Here is a 22,543-nt window from a genome sequence, read left to right as displayed (position 1 = left end):
AGAGGAACGAAATAGATTTTACAGGGTGTTAAGGTGGCCGTACAGCTACAGATCGATTGTCAGATCTGGCTGGTTAGAACAAACACCTGGTAATGGATGAGTGACAGTTTTTGGCAGTTTTCCAGCATTTCAAAGCAAATGGTCAACTGTCATTTACTCTCATCCATTACCAGGTTTTAGTTCCAACCAGCCAGATCTGACAATCGATCTGTAGATGTATGGCCAGCTTTGGAAGGAACACTAACTTCAGATATTAAAGCACCTGGAATACTCCACACCTTTTGCATGTATAAATATAATCACTGGAATAATGCTAGTGTGTAATCAGTTTATTGTCTACATCAGGCATTCCCAACCACAGTCCTCAGGGCACACCAACAGTGCAGGTTTTAGTGATATCCAGGCTTCAGCACAGATGGTTTAATCAGAATCACTTAGGTACTAATTAAACCATCTGTGCTGAAGCCTGGATATCACTAAAACCTGCACTGTTGGTGTGCCTTGAGGACCATGGTTGGGAAATCCTGGTCTACGCCTATAGTTCTTTAACTAGTGTTTACCTGTAATAATAATTATTTCAAAAGCAATTGACTAGCTGAATGTTGGCATGAGTGCTTATAGTAATGCAGCAACCCATCAAGAGATTCAGGGCTGGAACGAGGGTGGGGTCAGTGTACTAGGGTGACCACCTTTCCCCTTTAATTCCGGACACATTAATTACACAGGTTCTGTGGAAGTTTAAAATCAGGTGAAATGGAGTCTTGAAGTCTGCCAGCCACAGAACCTGTGTAATTAATTTGTCCGGAATTAAAGGGGCAAGGTGGTAACCCTACAGTGTACTGACACTGGGCAGGATGTTCTAAATAATAGCATATGCGATTGTTAACACAAAGGACCGCTCTTGCGATATCGCCGCTCCCTCTGCCCTGACAGAGGGGCTTTAGAGCATATGGAAATGCGGTAACAGGGTTTTTTCTGCTGTTGTAAAGCATCCCACCCACTGTCTCCTGTTTCTTGAGGAGAAAAGATTTGAGTGGTGAGTGATAAACAACCAGCCAATCGGCTCGTACTTGCTATGCTACAGACTGGGGGCCAGATGCACTAAGCTTCAAATGTGATAAAATGGAGAGTGATAACAACCAGCCAATCAGCTCCAGTCTGTGACATGGCCGGTAGGAGCTGATTGGCTGGCTGTTTATCACTCTCCATTTCATCACTTTTAAATATTGGTGCATTGGCACTGGGTTTGAAATATGACAGATAGAAGCTGGTTGGATGTTTCTTTATGATACCCCTTTCACACTTGCAAAAATGTCCTGACCTGGGTAGATTCTGGAATCGACCCGGGATGCGGTCTGTGTGAATGGTCCCGTACCCAGGATTGGGTACACGGGACTTTAAAAAAAGCTGCTGATTGAGTTTTCTTGGGCTCACAAATGCTGATGTCATCTTTCAGAGCCCTGGAGTCCATTTCTAATGACATGCATATGTATTTGCAGGGATTTCCCGGGATCAGTGTGAATGGGGCTGTCCCGGGTCGATCCCAGGTCTGAGTGCAGTGTGAAAGGGGTACCACTCTCCCGGTTATCACTTAGTGCATCTGTCCTGAAGTCCTATGTATCAAATCTTTTTTCCTAGCTCAGTCCTAAACCTGACATTCTATCTGAACTGACTTATGGCATAAAACACACAGCGTACAGACACGTGTTTCACTATTCAAGGTTCCCCAGGGCTAGTGGGGCTGCAGCAGAGGGGAGGGACTTCTAAGTGCTGCGATTCATGGTGATGTAGGGGGTGGGGCCTAATGGAGAGAAGTCCTCCTCCCCGGGGGCTCTGCCTGACGTGTATAAGGGGGTTCTGTCTAGTGCAGTGATGGCTAACCTTGACACTCCAGCTATTGTTGAACTACACATCCCATCATGCTTTGCATCAGATTTAGCATGGCCAAATAGCAAAACTGAAGCAGAGCATGCTGGGATGTGTTGGGTTCTTCATGGAGTAGTAAAAATCCCAGTTTTGTTGTATTTGGGATGGGGTTACTGTGAAGTTCCTGACTTCTTCTCCAGTGGCAACACCTACTTTTATAATGTAACCTTTTTCAAATAGAATTTTTATATAAAAAAAGGGATCATTATTCAAAATTATATATTTTTTATGCAGTCTATTTTTAGTTAATAAATATATATAACATTAAAAGCCATCTATAGCTTTTAATTATTTGAGGGTTTGAGAAAAAACCCTATAAAAGCTTTGTGCGGTACATAGCAAACTGTTTGTGTTTTTTGTTTTAACAATATTTTTGTGCATATTGATTATTGTACAGTGTGAAGTTATCAGACTCACTGTAAGACTGTAATTATTATATTTTATTAGGTGTAGTGATTAATGTACTTTTTAGTCCATCTGTACCCTCTTCCTCTCCGTAGATATTTCTATCCCCCAAATCTGTGTGTATTTCCAGAACCATAGTAGTACACTGTATATCATATAGTATTACACTCTGGATCAGATGCTGTTACCCAAATATGGTCGGACAGGAAATACCCAAGAACAGTGTATGATTTTACCAAAATGTTATGTCCAATTACCATACTATTGTTCCTGCTATTTACAGGAGGGTGATAGCTGAGGGACAATCTTCACAGGGGGTGATCAGCACACAACGTAATCAGCTGGTGTTTGTTCCTTGTATTTACACTCCTCTATGCCTTTCTGGACTCTAGTAGACTCTTTGGAGCCTGACCCAGCAGGGGGGGGGGGGGGGGGGGGGGGCAGCAGCAGTAGCTGGGAGGGGGATATACCTGACTCTTGAATCCACCAATCAAGACCCACTGCAAGCCCACTTTTGGTTTGTGCACGCGTGGGAATGTAGAAGGTTTTAAAATGACTTGTACACATGCCGGCTCCTCATGTTAGTCGCAATCCTGGCTCAGGGGTCATACCCTCCACTGGATCTTGTGGAACACATCGTTTGCCCCGGGGGGGGGGGCATCCTACTAAGCTCTGGTGTGGAGCGTCTGTGCTGTGTGGATTTACACAGGTTTCGGCTATCACTGCTGTGTGGAATAAGTGATAGTTTTGTGATTTGGAACTGCTGCTACAAGGACTGCCATTTTGGACTGCTACCCAATAACGTTTATATGCTACATTTGCCTCTTGCTCCTGTCTTTATCTACCTGTGTGTGCTGTGATAAAAATAAACCATATTTTGGTTTCATCTGCTCGGTGTCTGAGTGATTGAAGAACTCGTACCTTCACATACAGCACAGCACGCCTTCACACAGCACAGGAGGACAGCAGCACCCACCTCATGCCACCTGCAGACTGACAGCCAGAGGTCCTCTACCCTCTCCAATGTCGGAGCCGAACGGATGTGTCTTATATAGGATCCAAAACCCAGCGAGAATCTGTCAGCGGGATGATGATGATGATGATGATATTTTGCCTCTAACTGGGATCTGAGTCTGGCAGGAAAATCTGAACTGGATTCAGAAGTTTGGTTCTGAAGGATCTGAATTTGCTCACTCCTATTCAGAAGTGGAGCTTTCTGCAGATGAATCTGACGGCTCCGGACACAGCTTCAACGTTACACAGCTTTGTGCGATATCCAGTGACCTGCTAGTTTTCACAGTGGACGCCTGTTCAGTGAGACTTTCTTCTACTATATAGTATATTGAATCTGTTTCCATAGACCTCAGTGGGTGCTCAAGCACATTAAAGATCAAGTGCTGATGGTAATTCTAGTGTTCTCATATCTAATTCTCGTATAGCCCAGGGGTGGCCAAACCGGTTCTCGCGATTTACCAATGGTCCATGTTTTCCAAATCACCTAGCTGGTGCACAGCTGTAGTCATTACTGTCACATTTCCCAGATCACCTAGCTGGTGAACAGGTGTAGTCATTACTAACTGTCACATGACCCAGATTCCCTAGCTGGTGAACAGGTGTAGTCATTACTAACTGTCACATGACCCAGTTCATCTAGCTGGTGCACAGCTGTAGTCATTACTGTCACATTTCCCAGATCACACGGCTGGTGAACAGGTGTAGTCTTTACTAACAATCACATTCACAGATCACCTAGCTGGTGCACAGCTGTAGTCATTACTAACTGTCACAGTTCCCAGTCTACCTAGCTGGTGCACAGCTGCAGTCATTACTAACTCACATTTCCCAGATCACCTATCTGGGGCACAGCTTTAGTCATTACTAACTGTCACATTTCCCAGACCACCTAGCTGGAGCACATCTGTAGTCATTACTAACTCACATTTTCAAACCTGCCTACTATAGGTCCTGGTGTGGTATATTTCCCCGACAGTCGGGATTCCGACAGTCATTACTCAGACGTCGGAATCCCGACTGCACAGCGTTTGGAGCGCAATGAAGCCCCTTGCGGGCTCGCTGTGCTCGCCACCTATTTTATTCTCCCTCTATGGGGGTCGTGAACCCCCACGAGGGAGCAGTCGGAATCCCAACTGTCGGGGAGCCATCCGGCACCCATAGATCCACAGGTGGCCTGACAAACATGAACTGTTGGTAGATCTTGAGGACAAGTTTGGCCACCCCTGGGCTAGACTATACAAAGAATGTGTCAGATCTGCCACCCTTGCTGGGATGGCATACGATGCCTCGGCCTAGTGTATTTGGAGATATTTTTCAGAATAAAAATAGTAATAAAAATGAATCTAGCGTATTCTTCTTGACTTTGATTGAGACGATGCTGAGAACACAGTAGAAACAAAACCATCTTGAGCAAGGCAACCGGTCCTTGAGATCTACCAACAGTCACCATATGAGCAGATGTGTAAGCTAACCAACCCATCTGCATGCAGCCGCACGGCCGAAAAACCATTCGATGGTCGCTTACTATCGAATGATTTTTCTGCCGTTCGTAATGAAAAATCAGCCTGGACTGAGTTCTCATTTCCTCGCTCTCCTCTAAATTCATGTGACATTGGCCGGCCGCCCCAAACAGGCACTGCCACTCCTGCATCTGGGTATGGCCATAAAATGCTGGGCGTTTCTCTGCTACAGCCCGCCCACTTCCTGCCACTTCTGGAGCGGACCGGCCCAGCGAGTGTTAAGGATCCTACACGGGCCTACTTCGCTCAGAACGCTCGGTCTCTCCTGGAGGTGTCAGTGTTCTCTGTTGAGAACTGTGGCCCGACCGATTCATAACCTATGTGCCCGATTCAGACCGGCGGGCAGCGCATTTCAGCGAGTTACATGAGTTTTCAAGAATTTTTTGAGCGATTTACTAAAAATCGCTCTGAAAATCCCTGAATGTCGCCCTGTGTGTAGGGCCCTTTAAGCTCCCGGGGTTTGGCCATGCGCATAGGTCTGCATTCACAAACCCCAAACATCAGGGACGAATTTGGCCCCTTATGGATGGCTCTGAATAGGCCTCAGAGTGGGGTCATACAGGTGCTGGCAGAATTGCTATCGCTGCTGCTTCCTTGGAAACAGCAGCGATTGTTCTGTATTGTAGAACAGCTGGAGGCGTCTGTTATAAGCTTCTGCTGCTGCTGCAGTAATGGTCTGATCCGCATCCTAGGTCATGGTAAGGAAAAGAGGTCATCGCTACAGTCCTTCACATTGTCTGTCCCTCCCTCCTCTGCCAGACACTGCCTTGTCCTTATACAGTGATGACTCACTAACTACCTGTTCTGTTGACATATGAATCAAAGCATAGCACACATGCTATAATCATTTACAAGGTGCCACCTTATGCCCCAGTTCTGGCAGAGCTGCTCGTCACATGCAATAAAAGTGGGTGGCAAATGGATTAAATATAAGCTGGAGGAACTATAAAGATACACAGAGAGTAAGGAGCCATACTGTGGAGACCGCTGTAATCACAGTCATAGACAAATCATCAATTTGGGTACGGTACTAGGCCCCCCCAACCAGATCAATTCTGTCCGCTGTAAAACACTTATTTTGCAGGTGGGGCAGATGTAATGTGGGGTACACACCAGGACGACCACCGTCGTTCACGACCGATAGACGACCATGGAACGATTTCCCTTGGACTTCCCGGGAGCTCCCAGGCAGTCCCCAGCAAACGATTAGCAAAAATTGTGTTTTTTTGCGGAACGATCTAGATCCGATCCCGATGCGCCCGCGATGGTCGTTAAGACGGTCGGATCGCTGGTTTTTGTTTTTTTGCAAGAACACATGCGACCGTCGTCAGATTGGCCTTTGAAATTTGAATGAAGGGGCTGGACTAGCAGAGGGGGAGGACTAGCAGAGGGGGATAGGAATAGCAGCAGCCATTTTAAACCAGTGTATTTCTGCTTTGTTACTAGTGAGGCTTGGTTTATACCTGCTGAACGCTGGACATAGCTATTTACACATTACTTTGTTTTGCCTGCCATTACAAAGTGTCTTTTAACCCTGCACTATGGAGAATGCAGTGATGGGTAGTCACCAGCAACAGTACCTGCTCTATTATGCAGTTTTGAAGCTCAGGCGTCAGAGAGCCCAGCGCAGGAGAGAAAGATCATGCTGGACAAAGCAGTGGCTACTTCAGCGTCAGACTCGTTCGCACATGCCACTGCTCAGGGACATCAGGGAGAATAACCCAGACGATTTCCGTAACTTCTTGAGGATGGATGATGCCACATTCCAGGAATTGCTGCGTCTGGTGACTCCCCACATCGAGAAGCAGGATACCAAGTATCGCATGGCTATCCCTGCTGAGGAACGGCTGGTGGTCACCCTGAGGTTTCTGGCGACAGGACGGTCTCTTGCTGACCTAAAGTTTGGATCCCTCATCTCCCCGCAAGCTTTGGGCCTCATCATCCCGGAGACCTGCAAAGCCATTGTGAAGGTGCTGCAGTACCAGTATTGCAAGGTAAGGATGAAATATACACTGTACACTTTATTGTGCAAACAAAATATTTTTATTTATAATTTAGGCCTAGGACAGAAACAGGTTTTTTAGGCCTTTCATGGTTAAAACATGTAAAATAGTAAATAGATTGTGTCAACAAAAATATATTATAATACCATATATAAAAGATATTGTACAAAAACACACACTATATATAAAGATTTAAGTATGTATGACCCAGTTTAAACTTTCCCAATAAGTACGGGCTACTGTGTGGCAGAGGATGTCTGCCGCAGATAAGTAAAGGCTGCGGCCCACATGGCGCATGGCGCAGATGCAATGGTCCCGGCCACATTGATGTGCGCCATACGCCATGTGAGCAGTGGCCATCACATACCTGCAGCTGAGACCATGTCTGCCGCACAGTACCCCATACTATTGGTAAAGACAAAAGGGCAATAAATGGAGTTTGCTATCCAGATTGAGGAGAATCCTGTTCTCCCTCTGGTAATGCAGGTACAGGTAGCAGCATATAAAAAAACAAAAAACACACTCTGGTAACTTCTGGAACAGGCACTTACAACAGTAGGGATAAGGTACTGTGTGGCAGAGGATGTCTGCTGCAGATATGTAAAGGCTGCGGCCCACATGGCGCATGGCGCAGATGCAATGGCCCCCGCCCCATTGATGTGCGCCATACACCATGTGAGCAGTGGCCATCACATACCTGCAGCTGAGACCATGTCTTCGGCACAGTACCCCATACTATTGGCAAAGAAAAAAGGGCAATAAATGGAGTTTGCTATCCAGATTGAGGAGAATCCTGTTCTCCCTCTGGTAATGCAGGTACAGGTAGCAGCATATATGTAGAAAACCAAGACAAAAGACACTCTGGTAACTTCTGGAACATGCCCTTACAACAGTAGGGATAAGGTACTGTGCGGCAGAGGATGTCTGCTGCAGATATGTAAAGGCTGCGGCCCACATGGCGCATGGCGCAGATGCAATGGCCCCCGCCCCATTGATGTGCGCCATACGCCATGTGAGCAGTGGCCATCACATACCTGCAGCCGAGACCATGTCTGCCGCACAGTACCCCATACTATTGGTAAAGACAAAAGGGCAATAAATGGAGTTTGCTATCCAGATTGAGGAGAATCCTGTTCTCCCTCTGGTAATGCAGGTACAGGTAGCAGCATATAAATAAACAAAAATACACACTGTGGCCCTTGTGTGGCAGAGGATGTCTGCTGCAGATATGTAAAGGCTGCGGCCCACATGGCGCATGGCGCAGATGCAATGGTCCCGGCCCCATTGATGTGCGCCATACGCCATGTGAGCAGTGGCCATCACATACCTGCAGCTGAGACCATGTCGATGGTAAATGATAAAGTAGCCTATTTTTTAAGACAGATCCTCAAAAACAGGACACTCTGGATCTTCTATCAGTAAAGAACTGTAGAATTGACGGTACTGGGGGGGTTGAGAAGGCTGTGTAGGTGTTGACTGGGTATGTGTTGGAATTGTGCTCGACTGGCCTGCTACGGTGGCAGGCGGAGTAGGCACTGGTGATTCTAATGACAGTGGTGTGTCTGGTGCACTACCAATGCCAACTATTTTAGTGCCACTGTTGAGATACCCTAAACTGCCATTATACACCAACTCCATGCATAACTTTTCAAAAGTAAGTTGCTGGTCAGGAGCCATGTTGCGAACACACTCTGCCACATAAGTGAAGTAGTTGTCATGTTTGTCCGGGTTTCTTTGCAGGACTTGATGTGCCCGCATCATAAATTCTTCATGTGCCGCTGCTTCTCCTTTTTTTCCTTTGCCACGCATTTTTTTGGCACGGGGGAGTGGTGGAGTGGGTTCCAGGGTGGGTGGCGGAGTGCGTGCCGGAGTAGGAACTTCGTTAGATGTGCATGCATTATCAGATAGGACAGATAGGTCTGGGGTTGCAGGTGGGTAGTCACCAAGCTGTAAAAAAATTGAACATGTTTACTAATCAATTCTATTTACTTCTAATTTCAGTTCCCTACCAGCGTGAATGAATGGAAAGTCATCGCAGAGGAGTTTGAACAGCGATGGAACTTCCCAAATTGCGGTGGAGCCATTGATGGCAAACATGTCCGCATAGCCCAGCCTATCAATAGTGGTTCCTACTATTTTAATTACAAGGGCTATTTTAGCATTGTACTAATGGCTGTGGTGAATGCCAACTATGAGTTTATCTTCCTGGATGTAGGAAGGAATGGCCGTGCATCGGATGGTGGCACTTTCAAGGACACAAAGTTCTACGAAAGGCTCATAGCGAACACCCTTCACTTGCCGTCTGTCCAGGAAACTAAACAGGGGCTTAACTTTGTTTTTGTGGCTGACGAGGCTTTTGGCCTGCACGAGCATGTCATGAAGCCATATGCGCAAAGGGGCCTGAACCATGACAAAAGGATCTTTAACTACAGGCTATCCAGGGCACGGCGTGTTGTGGAAAATGCTTTTGGCATCCTGGCAAGCCGGTTTCGCATTTTTCACACTGCCATTAACCTGAGGGTGGACAAAATTGACTGGGTTGTCACGGCGTGCTGTGTCCTGCACAATTTGCTCCGCAGAAAAGCCACACAGCAAAGGGCTACAGGCACAGCACTCCAAGAAGACCAAGAACTGCCAGAGGAGGTAGTGCAGATATCCTCCTTGCAAACCCCAACACAACGCTACACAGGGAGTGCACGAGCCAAACAGGTGAGGGAAGAGTACATGGCCTACTTTAATGGGGAGGGCGCTGTGGATTGGCAGGAGGAATCAATTAGATAGCCAAAAAAATAGACTCACCGATGCAGACTGCGAATTCTCCTCCTCCTCCTGCGCCGCGACTTCTTGGTTTTCCTGTTCGACCATAAGGACTACTCCTGTCCTCATCGACTCCTGGCTGAGGGTGAATGTCAACCGGTCATAGTACCAGAGCGATGTTTGATACATCTCGTCGACTCCAGCACCAGACTTCTTTGCAGCCTCCATCTTCTTGTGTTCCTTTAAGAACACCGTGCGCATATTCTGGATGCGTTTCCTCACCCATTCAACATTGGCCTCTGGGTGAAATGGAAGACTGTAGCGTGCCAACTCCTCCAAGGCTTGGTTTCTTTTCATTTTGTTTGAATACTCCTTGGATTTGGTTCTCCACAGGCATTCGTGTGTACGATATTTTTCAATAAACCCTTCCAAAAACTCTTGTTCCTTTGCGTTGGACATTGGGACTGTAAAAAGATAAAACCATTTTAGTTGTTATAGTTATACCCATGTTTTGTTTCATATTTAAATTTTTATAGTTATAGTTACCAGTTTACCTAGTTCTTATGTTTTAAGTATTTAAAATGTTAATAAACTTTTATGAAAACCACTATACATTTTATTGTGCAGATTGCTATTCACACACACAGGTGAATGGGGCCTAGCAGAGAGGAGTGCTTGGAATACTGCAATGGTGGACAATGGTTTATGTATATATATCTATATATACACAAACACACACACACAGGTGAATGGGGCCTAGCAGAGAGGAGTGCTTGGAATACTGCAATGGTGGACAATGGTTTATGTATATATATCTATATATACACAAACACACACACACAGGTGAATGGGGCCTAGCAGAGAGGAGTGCTTGGAATACTGCAATGGTGGACATTGGTTATATGTATACACACAGACATGGGGCCCACCCAAAAAAAACAGTGACATGGTCGGGTGCACGGTTGCCAAACCAGTGCTTTATACACACTATATACATTGGTGGCAACAGTGGGCATGCATAGAAGAGCATTGGGAGTGCAAACATACCAGGTTGTTGTTCTGGGAGATGAGACAAGAAGGAGAGTCCAACTGCTGCGCCAGCGCTGTTTGCTATGTGGAAAAACATGGCGCCGGGGGAGTGTTTAGGAAATGCCACTCAAATAGGCTGGATCAAACGACGGACGCACCGACGGACGGACGACGGAGGCGGCAAAAAACACTCACGATCTGCATACGATTGACGGTCGGTCGGCCTGGGATTGACAGATCCTACCTGCAGCACGTAGGACCAAAGATGCGACCAAACGAGCGGCGTGAACGCGCATTTGATCGGAATCGGATCAAATAAATGTCAAAAACACACGATAGTACATACAATCTGCATACAACCGGTCGGAATTGGATCTAAATTGACAGAATCGTGCCCTAGTCGTCCTGGTGTGTACCCAGCATTACATATGCAGAGAGAGTTCAATTTGGGTGGGGTGTGTTGAAACTGACATCTAAATTGCAGTGTAAAAATAAAGCAGGCAGTATTTACCCTGCACAGAAACAAAATAACTCATCCAAATGTAACTATCTCTATACATGTTACATCTGCCCCACCTGTAGTGCTCATGGTTTTGCCCATTTTGAGAACAAATTTGTGCTGCGATCAGATCTGAATAAGGGCCAATGTCCACGGTTGTGCTGCTTATACACATCTGTCTCTGTCCCTCCAGCAGCTCACTGTCCTTGTCCCTCCAGCAGCTTCCCCACCTCTGAGCCCCCTCTCACCCTGTCTTCAGCACAGAGCCTGCTCCTTTTTTACTTAAGCGGCAGTGGCGGCATGACATCACATACGCCGTCAGAAGGAGAAGCCGCTGGGACACGTTTCTGTTGGAATTTCTGTTCAGGGCTGTGGTAGAGGTGGAACTCAGTTTCCCCTACCATTAGAGGTGGTGGACCTCAGGGCCTTATTCTAGTTCACTCTTTCTGACAAAATCCTTCTTAGATGGACAAAACCATGTGCACTGCAGGGGGGCAGATGTAAAATGTGCAGAGAGAATTAGATTTGGGTGAGTTATTTTGTTTCTGTGCAGGGTAAATACTGGCTGCTTTATTTTTACACTGCAATATAGATCTCACTTTGAAGTAAAACCCCACCCAAATCTAATTCTCTCTGCACAAGTTACATCTGCCCCCCTGCAGTGCACATGGTTTTGTCCATCTAAGAAGGATTTTGTCAGAAAAAGTGAACTAGAATAAGGCCCTCAGTTCCAGAATCAGAATCAGAACCAGCTTTATTGGCCAGGTATACTTGTGTATACTAGGAATTGGTTTTCGGTTTGCAGGTGGGTAACAGGTAAACAGCATACAGTATAAACAATAAACAATATAAACAGGTGGGGGAACATGTACAGTCATATAGAAGGTTATACAGCGGGGACACGTGTTAGATTATTTGCAAAGGGTTATGGCGCGACTAGACAATAAGTTGTTCATGAGTTCACGTGTCAGCAGGTGAACCGCTTGAGGAAAGAAACTTTTTAGGCTTTTGGTGGACCTGGTGGGAACAGCCCTGTAGCATCTGCCTGATGGCAGCCAGCTGGTTAAACAACCCATGGCCAAGATGTATCTTCTCCGCAGTTCTAACTACCTTTTGGAGTCTGCATTTGTCTCTCTCACTGGCGAAGCCGTACCAGACCAGTATTGAGGAGCACAGTACAGACTCCACAATCGCGGAGCAGAAGAGGAGCAGAAGCTTCTGTGGGATGTTGAACTTCCTCAGTTGCCTAATGAAGAATAGCCTCTGCTGCGCTTTTCCAACAATAGTATCAGTGTTGGGCCCCCATTTAAGGTCCCACTAGATTGTGGTTCTTAGGAACTTGAAGGAGTCCACTAGCGACACCACACTGGGCGGTATTCAATGAGAATACCTGCGAGGTGCAGCGAATCCTTTTTAGGATTCGCTGCACATTCGCCACGTTCCGGAGCCGGCGGGCTCCGGTATTCAACGTGTCAGGGGCTCGCTGCCCCTGACTGGCGAATATGAGCTCCTGCGGCGTATGCCGCAGGGAGCCTGAGGACGGTGGCAGGCAAAGAGATGGAAGTCTCTCTGCCTGCCCCAGAACGTTTGTGGGGGGGAGGTGGGCTCCCCGGGTGCCAGGCAGCACAGGCTGCCCCCCGGGGGTGCCAGCAGGGGACCGTATATTCAGTATACCCGATCGTAACGATCGGGTGCAGTGAATATATGAATATGTAATGAGCGGCTCGGCTCCGGCGCCCCCTGCTGGCTGCTGTGTAAAAAAAAATAAAAAAAAATTAAAATTAAATATATATTCATGTGCTTACAGCACATGAATAAAAATAGCATGCCCCTCCTCAGAATACAATTCCTGATTTTTTGACACCAAATGTAAAAAACAAAACACTTTATTTTAAAAGTTCACATTCCACTTCACCATAAAAAGATAGCGATTGCTACTCAGTGAATCATGGTGAAAAAAACCTTGAAATGTATTCGCATGTGGTCATTGAATAGGGTGATTCACCGTTTTAGTCAGAAATTCGCCAAACAGCACAAATTCGCCATAAAAACATGGCGAATCAGGCTCATTGAATACCGCCCACTGTCAGCAATTGTTAGCGGAGGAACACCAACAGCCTTCTACCTAAAGTCCACTACCATCTCAATGGTTTTGAGTGGTTTCTAGATGGTTGCTGCTGCACCACCGGGCCAATCGGTCCACTTCTAGTCTGTAGGCCGATTCGTCCCTGTCCTTGATAAGGCAAATGACGGAAGTGTCATCGGCGAATTTGATTATCTGTACTGATTGCGCCTCTGAGGTCGGTGGTGTACAGGGAGAAGAGCAGGGGTGAGAGTACACAGCCCTGGGGGGCTCCTGTGCTGATGGACCGCACTTGGGAGGTGAATTTCCCCGCTTTCACAACTTGTTTTCTATCAGTCAGAAAGTCCACAATCCAAGAACACGTCGCTTCAGGGACTCCTAGGCGGATTAGTTTGGGGTGGAGGATGTTGGGGGATGATTGTGTTGAAAGCCAAGCTGAAGTTGACAAACAGGACCCTTGCATAGGTACCAGGCATATCCAGGTGCTGCAGAATGTAGTGCAGGCCCAGGTTGACCGCGCCCTCAGCGCATTGATTAGATCGGTAGGCGAACCAATCTAATCGATCCACCCTGTTCCCCCTCACTTTAACATGAAAGGTTTAATTGTAATACAGAAAAATAATGTGATTTATTGCATTACCTGTACCAGCGTGACATCCAGGACTTTAGAACAAAGGGCAATAGTACATATTGGTTCAATAAGAAATGTCAAAAAGGATACGGTGACACAACACTGTTACAAACATAAATTACAGTTTTTCTACCTTCCATCTAAACGAAGATGATAGAAATATCAGGAGATCCCAGACGTCGGACAGCAGAGACGCTACCTGCTTCATCCGGTGACAGTCTGACCGGCGGCTCACTCACCGGGTCACTGACTACTGTGCACATGGAGCAGAGCTATTCGTCACTGTACAGGGCTGTCACTATTACCACAGCATTCTGTCCATCATACGGTTTGAATTAAAACCACTGTGTGAACAGAAGCAGTTTCTTATTACCCAGTATCTCTGTATTCTGCTCATTGTGTAACACAGCCAGACGCACTTCTGTGAGGAGTTTCAGCAGCAAATTCTACCTGTCGCATATTGGTTGAATACTTTGTTGGGTTCTGCGCTATGGGAGTGATTCAAAAGAGAACTCCTTCTTTAATGGACAAAACCATGCTGCACTGCAGGTGGGGCAGATGTAACAGGTGCAGAGAGAGTTACATTTGGGTGAGTTATTTTGTTTCTGTGCAGGGTAAATACTGGCTGCTTTATTTTTACACTTAAAACCAATTATCTTGATATATTTTCACCTACTGACAAAATGAACACGTCAACTGATATCAAAAACTAGTAAGCTGGCGCAGCAAATGCTTCGAAAGCTAGTCTGCTACCTTGTGATTGCCTCTGTTTGCGCATGTGTGTGAGAAAGATGTAGTTTTACTCGCTGCCAACAGATGGCAGTGTTTTGGGCCGCCATTAGGGGGGTGCTGTGGGTACAGCTGTCCCGGGCCCAGCCTCTCTGAGAGAGAGGGAAGGGGCCGGGCAAAAAATTTTGCCCGCCACTGCCTTCGCTGTGCTGCCTGTGATCTCAGCGCGTTGAACGATGCCCTGCAGAGTGCCGGAGGCTTTGTCACCTCCAGACACCGGCAGCCAATCAGCGCTCGCGTACCGCCACCAGCCGCTCTGATTGGCTAACAGTATGTGAGATCTGATTGGCTCACCAGCCGTGACACATTTTAATTGGCTGTCCAGAGGCAAAGAAACCTGCACTCTGGGAGCAGGGCTTCGTTCAGTCACAGCGCACTGAGCAGGAGGCTTCACAACGGAAGGGGGTTGGGACCCAGAGCCGGGCAGTAAGTGAGTGGGGCCCAGACTAAAAATCAGTACCGGGCCCTAAAATTCCTAGTGGCAGCCCTGATCACTGAGTCCTCATGATAGAGTTTGGAGGAGACATACACACCAGACTATATACCAATTGTCGGACAGGCATCAAGGGCCCACTAGGGGAAATAACTGGTAGGGGCCCATGCTAAAGGGGTGTGGCCACCCACTGTAGGGGGTGTGGCAAACCACCACAGAAGCTTGGACAAACATTATAGAGTAGAGATGGACATTGGAAACCCAAATCTATCGATGCAATGGTAACTGACCATTGCATTAAAATAATTTGATTAAAAAAAATCACATGATTAGCTCATTCGCATGGGGCTGTGAGGTCACCTGTCCAGGTAATGAGGAGGAGGAGGAGGATGATGATCAGTTATGCTGGTCTATCCGAACATGCACAATACTGTGTGTTACACCGGCAGTGAGGGGGCTGCATAATGCACTGCACACATTGCTACTGTACAACATCCAGGCGCCGCAGCAGCAGCGAGAGCCTGGGGAAGGAGTCACCTGCTGGCCACACACAGGCAGCGCTCACACCTGCCACTCCTGGGCGTGGGGAGCAGCAGATTCCCCGCGCATGCGCACAGCAGCCCGGCGATCCCAGCGCTGCAGCAGCAGCAGCACACTCACCTGTGTGATCCTGTGCCCGGCTCCCTGCGCTCCAGCCATGGTGAACTGCAGGTTCCTGTCCGCAAGTATGTGCCTTCTGCTGCCTATGTGTGTGTACCGTGTGTGTTGCTGGCTTGTTGTGTTATACCATTACTGCACCCATACACAGCACACTACACTACACTAGTACAGTGAGTACTGTCAGTCTGACATAGCATCCTACAGCACAGGACTCCATACATATAGCATGCTCTGTCCTGTCAGCATGGTGCTGAGCCTGTATGGGCAGGGTTACCCCCTGTGTATCCCCTACCACCCAATATATAATATATGGGACATGCACCAGCTGACTTCTGTAACATTTCTCTGTGTGTGTTCAATGCTGTAGTGCACAGGTTCTCAAAGTCGGTCCTCAGGACCCCACACAGCGCATGTTTTCCAGGTCTCCTCACAGAATCACAGGTGAAATAATTAGCTCCACCTGTGGGTCTTTTAAAATGTGTCAGTGAGTAATGAATGTACCTGCCGGTGTGACTTGGAAAACGTGAACCGGACCCACACGGGTCCTGAGGACCGAGTTTGAGAACCCCTGCTGTAGTGCGATCACACCTGTACTGTAGCTGCATATCTGTATCAGGATTAGGCACCAGGAAGTCATTTGCATATTTGTGTGAGTCTCACAAGGAAGTTGGATATTTATATACATAGTTGGCAGGTTATGTGGCATAATAACAGTTTGTAGATTTACTTTTTAAAACCCTATAAGCTCCTTTCCTTTACCTTCCCATAATCAGTCCCAAATACCCCTCTCTCACCAATACAGACTTGCCTACTTTTGAAAATAAGTTTCAGGGAGATTATAGTTGGTACTAGAATTGTGCACAGCGCCCCATTGAGAGGGTGTGTCATGCTAATGAGGGAGATTGCTGCTATTTCAGGGAGTCTCCTGCAGAATGTAGGAGGGGAGGTAACTATGCACCAATACCAGGTGTGTGGAGGGGGGCAGACACTTGCTCCCTTGCCTGCTGCTGCATGCACCATACTGTATGTCCCTGTTTTGAAAATAGTTTGATATGGGGGATTGGGTGTGTGTAGAGGGGTGGTGGTGGTGTCTCTTGGGAGGCTACAGCAGCTTTGCCCAAATATATCTCTACAGACCCAGGACACGTTGTTTTATGAATTCGTTTTTGCAATGGATTTTTTTTTAGAAAGTAGTTTTATTTTTTTGTGCATTAAGATTTAAGAAATGAACAAGTGCCATGTTGGTTTTTATTTATTTTGGGAAAGAAGCTGCAAAACTGGTCAGGCCAAGGTGATGATAATGGGACGTGCAGCAATGAGGGTGCTGCCATTGTTCTATATAAACCGGTACAGGTGTGCTATAATTATTATGGAGAGGCTGCAGGCAGACAAACCTGTTTCTTTGTCAGTGAGATATCACTGTGATTTCTGCTCCATATATACTGTATAGTCTGTGGGGCTGCGCCAACCACAGCTCATATCTCTGGCTATTTAATGCTAATTACTGCTGCTTATTTACCTGGAGAACCTTTCTGTTATCATGGTCTATGTAGATAAATATAGCTAACATCCTAGATCTAATGGTGCCCATACACTTGTACATTTCAAAAGACTGGGCGGCCCTCTAATTGGCTGAGAGTTCTCAGCCAATCAGAGGCCTCACATTCAGGCGTCTGCTGATTGGCTGAGAGAGCTCTCTCAGCCAATCAGAGGGGTACCTAGGGCAGGATGTATTACTATACATTGCTGCCCTTTGCCATGCCCCCGCCGCAATGTTAGTGCATATGTAGTAACATATGCGGCTGGCATCGCGGTGCGGTGACTGAGGCCCCCCGCGATACCTGTACTGTGGTGTGCAGGGGGTCTCCGTCACCTCCCAGCAGCCTACTGCTCCCCTCACGACGGGGACAGCTAAGCAGGCTGTCCCCGGCACCTCCTCCTCCCCCTGCAGCCGGAAGGACGTCCGGCCGTGTTGCTAGGGGGAGGAGGGGTTTACCTTCCGGTGTCCAGGAGGACCTGCAGGAAGGTAAGCTGGAGGGAGGGGGAGAGTGGGGTCGGCAAGGCGGTGGGTGGCGAAAAGAAGTCCATAGTCTTCTATAGGGTATCGCCTATGGCGATACCCTACTATGCGGTATCGGTGCGGCTGGGTTTTAATACATAGGGAAATCGGTAAAACAGGGTTTTTTATGGGGGGGGGGGGGGGGGTGTTTTACGTTTTTTTTTATTGAAGCAAATGCATAGTTGTAGACATTGAAATTGGTAAATCCAGTACGAGATCAAAATAGAAATTCAACATTAAATCAAAAGGGCTGGATTGCACGATACTTCAGTTTTGTTAAATTGCACATAAAAGAAATCAATTAGTTAAAAACAATGGAATTGCAAAGTACAATTTTTAGATTAATTTAGATTAAAATAGCAAATCAACATTAAAGCAGATGGGAATTAAGTTACAGATTTCAATTTTTGTTAGAGCGTACATGAAATAAATCAAATCAATTATATAAACATATTAAGTTGTCGGTCAAACAAATAATAAACGCCTATGCATTGCTTCTAAACCTCTTATTTTCCAACTTTTCAAACCCTAGGAAGGAAAGAACAGGGATTGTGTTAACAACCAGTGTCCAAAGAATTTGATAATAAAGTATAGTGAGTGCTAAGCTATATTGTGAGTGTATGTTACGTGTATGTAAATACATTTTAGTGGGCGCTGATCTATTACAATCCAGTTGTTACAGGGTTCACTGTTTCAGGTGATATAAAGTATAGTCATATGAAATTTTGTTGTCAAACTTAAGCCCCATACACACTGGGCAACTTTGAGCTGAAAGCCGCTCAAAACAGCCTGTTTGAGAGGCTTTCATCTCAAAGCCGCCTAGTGTGTGTATGGCCCGGCGGTGAGCGCTCCCACATCATTGCCGGGAAAGCCATTGAGGACAGCTTTGCATAGCTCTGCGTTATGCAACACCGTCCTCCCCCCTCTGTCGGCGCCGGGCATTGAGAAAGCCGCTCAGTGTGTATGCACTGAGCGGCTTTCCCCGCAGCGATGATTGACATCATCGCTGTCCATACACGCTGGGCATAGTCGCCCAGTGTGTATGGACCTTAAATACACTAAAACGGGAGGATATAATATTTCTATCTTTTAAAGAATGAATTCAGGTGCATAGTCAAGTGTGAGAAGTGTGTCCTATGATCAAGAGTCATAATAATAATAATAATTGAATATTTGAAGTAAAAATTCACTATGTTGGCAGTGAGTAGACGCAGAACTAGCGTGATGGGGGTTAAAGGTTGAGGACTGTACCAAGCAGATTTGTGTTTGCCATCTTTGACCAATTCTTTCAGGGGGATACAATATGGATTAGTTAAAACTCCCACTTGCTCTGTATCATTTGCATTGATAGTGTGTCTTTAGTGAATAAGAACTGAGAGCTATGCAGAGCAAAGTGGAGTACATTATCCTTAACTATCCCAGTTTGGGGAATACAACGGGGAGTTATCCCCAGAGAGACTTCCCAATTGTCATGCACCTTCAGTGTTGCTGATGCGTGTATCTGATGAGAAAGCTTCAGGAGTATCTGAAGCGTCATCAATAGTATATGTGAGATCAGTGTGATAAAGGTTGTCCGTGTCGGAGACAGTCTAAACAAGACCAGCTATGTCTACCCTATTATTACCATCATTTAGAGGAGCCGGAGTTCAGTAATCTGACAAATTCTCTTTTCAAGGTAAGGCGGTAAGATTTTCGATAATTCAACTGCCACTTGAGCTGCAAACTTAACGGGATCCTGAGTTACCTGTCTAGCCATAGCCATAGTTTCCTTACCCTATTGTATTTAGTGTGATAATAAATCAAAATGTAATAATGCACTAATTTATCAAATAAAAAAATGGACCTTTAGGATAAGATAAATTGTTCTTATAGTTACAGTAAACTGAAGTGGTGAAGTCTTTCTATGAAGTTATAATGTTTTTTTTTTTTTAAATTCTGCTGGTGGCCGCTGACTACTGCTGCATGCCAGCCCTCCTACCGCCCACACCTACAACCTCCTGTCGCCCGTTCCGCTACACCACACCCTTCTGACGCCCGCTGATCACATTGCGAGCAATCGCAGCGGTTAAAAACCACACGCCGTCTCTCTTGCAATTCGATAAACATTATGTGCAGCACATTATATCTATCGATGCGAAATTCGCTCGGTGGGCCCGCGCATTGCCTCGCATGGTACATAGAATGTGCATACAGATGGTGCCCACGCTTATCTAACCCACCAGCACGACAGAGCGATCCGTCTCTGCACACCGTTTGCTGAAATGGGGGACGCATGAGCGTCTCAGATGCTTGCGTGTCCACTGCCACGAATGGGGCAAGCAAGCATCTAACACAGGACGAGATGGCTTAGAAAATGCCCCTACATTGTTCCATTGTGCAGCGCTGTGTTCTGCGTGTTCTAGCATCGCTTAGATGGCTCAGCAAGATCTCCCCGTGTGGAGGCCCCTTCAGTGTTACGTTTGTGTTAGTGTAACCAGAGTTTCCGTGACACTATAACCATAAATATCTGCCTTTGTTACAAGAATCCCACAAGCCTATACAGCAGTTCTCTCACAGTGATCATGTTGCCAAACAGGAGTATGTTTTGCATACATATATGATACAATAGGTTTTCGGAAGCGCACAGACCATGTCTAGGTGGACAGCAAAAGAACCATGACAAGCAAAAGGTAGACGGTTGACACATGAAAATGTCGACATTTTATGTTTTCTCCATTTGCTTTTTTGGACTTTTTCATGCGGGAGTATGTACTCTGGGCCGCAAAGAGAAATCCTGGGCCCTGGTACAACTTCCTGGGGCCCCCACGGACAGAGCTCCCCGCACACTCTGCGGACCCGTTGTTACGTCACTGCTTCCAAGGTGGATACAGGGACAAAAATGTACACCGTAATGCCTATTACACGTCACACATCCATTACATATTATACTACATGCCATAATGCTCATTACACGTTATGCCACACACCGTAGTGGGCAGTACACATTATGCCATAATACCTATTACATGTTTTACCACATGCCATAATGCCCATTACATGTTATGCCACACACCGTAATGCTCATTGCATATTAGGGGGTCAACATGCTCATTGCCATGGGATTAACCTGCTCTGCCAGGGGTTACCTGCTCTGCCAGGGGTTACCTGCTCTGCCAGGGGTGAACATTCTCTGCCAGGGGTTAACATGCTCATTGCCATGGAGTTACAGTACCTGCTCAGCCAGGGGTTACATGCTGACTTCCAGAGTTGGATCTCAGCCCCAGCAGCATGCAGGGAGGCAGCAGACACAGAGCAACCAGCCACCCACCTTGGAACACAGTGACCTGGACATGGCTGGGGAACCAGGTCTGGGATTGCTGGGCTGGAGACATGGCACTGGCACCTTCTGCGGCTGGGATGGGAATGTCGGGAGCGGGGTGGGCTGGATTGTGCAGAGTGGGTGGTACTCCCGCGGGAGGTGGCCTCTCTCTGACCCAGTTCCTCCTGGCACCCAGGGACTACCTACCATAAGTATCCTCCTGTCACTGAGCCACAGTAAACTCCCAAGTCACATGGCTTGCTCTCATCAGGACCTGGAGTCGGAGAGCGGAACGACACAGACGGACCTCTGTGAGGCTGCTGCCGCCACACTGGCCCACATCCGCACTCCCAATGCTGCCGCTGAACAGCTGACTCGGGCGCACTCGCCACCAAATAAAAAAATTGTGATTGGTTGCCCATAGCAACATCCATGTGAAATGGAACTCCCATCTTGGTAAATTTCCCCCTATAACCCATACCCGATCTGCAGATATATCTCAGAGTATCTCAGAATTATGGCAGTGTATTCTGCATACGCACCGCCCAATCAATGCGCCTGCTCTGTGGCGCTGTCAATCACCACCGGCTTGTTCAGCGAGTGGATGGGCGGTCTTTAAATATAGTCGTCCATCAGCTGCGCTACTTCGCCATTGCAGTATTTCTGTGAAGGACATAGTTCAGTGATGGCTAACCTTGACACTCCAGCTGTTGTTGAACTACACATCCCAGCATGCCCTGCTACAGTTTTACTATTTGGCCATGCTAAAACTGATGCAGGGCATGCTGGGATGTGTAGTTCAACAATAGCAGGACTGTCAAGGTTAGCCATCACTGACCTAGTTCAAACATATCGCTGGAACACACAGACCTGCAATGTATTCCCGTTCAATTAAATGCCCAATATATTGGCAAGTGTGTGTGCGCACCTTTAGGCTGACATTTGATGTGATAGATAGCAGCAGACTCTGATGATTGCAGGTGGGATGTTGTCACTGTCTCTTCCAATGATTTAGTTATGGATGCTACGGTAAGCTTGGGATTTCTGGTTCCCAGGATTTTATTACCAGTCTTTTTTTTTTTTTTTTTTATATATTTCCGGCTCAACTGTCAGCCGTGTCTAGGTCGACAGACCTTATGATGACCACTGTTGGTCGATACAATAGGTTGATATGGCAATGGTCAATGTATGAAAATGCTGACATCAGTTTTTCTCCTCCCAGCAGCAGGGGACACTGCAGTCTACACGTGTGGGATAGTGTGGGTGCATTGGAGGAGTCGGCACTTTAAGAAATTTGAATACAGCTGGCTCCTCCCCCCGCTATCCCCCAGCAGACTCCAGTCTTAGAAAAAGTGCCCGGAGGAGTCGGACTCCCGGGCTATGTCTCCTAAGGAGACTAGGCTTTTTATTTATTTTTTGCTCTTTTTATATATACTT

The 22,543-nt window shown here is 46.8% G+C and overlaps 1 protein-coding gene across 1 annotated transcript in view; it reads left to right on the top strand.

Annotated features, from left to right (window-relative positions):
* Positions 1 to 15,564: 15,564 nt before the first annotated feature.
* FAM3B (FAM3 metabolism regulating signaling molecule B) overlaps positions 15,565 to 22,543 on the top strand; it is a 49,752-nt gene continuing 42,773 nt past the window's right edge. The window contains exon 1 of the mRNA XM_083171667.1: positions 15,565 to 15,814. Coding sequence (XP_083027793.1) covers positions 15,697 to 15,814 — 118 coding nt within the window. The 5' untranslated portion in view covers positions 15,565 to 15,696. The remainder of the gene's footprint in view (positions 15,815 to 22,543) is intronic.

Source organism: Crinia signifera, chromosome 2, assembly GCF_055691185.1.
Source record: "Crinia signifera chromosome 2, ASM5569118v1, whole genome shotgun sequence".
Classification (NCBI taxonomy): Eukaryota; Metazoa; Chordata; class Amphibia; order Anura; family Myobatrachidae; genus Crinia; species Crinia signifera.
This window is presented reverse-complemented; position numbering and strand designations above follow the sequence as displayed.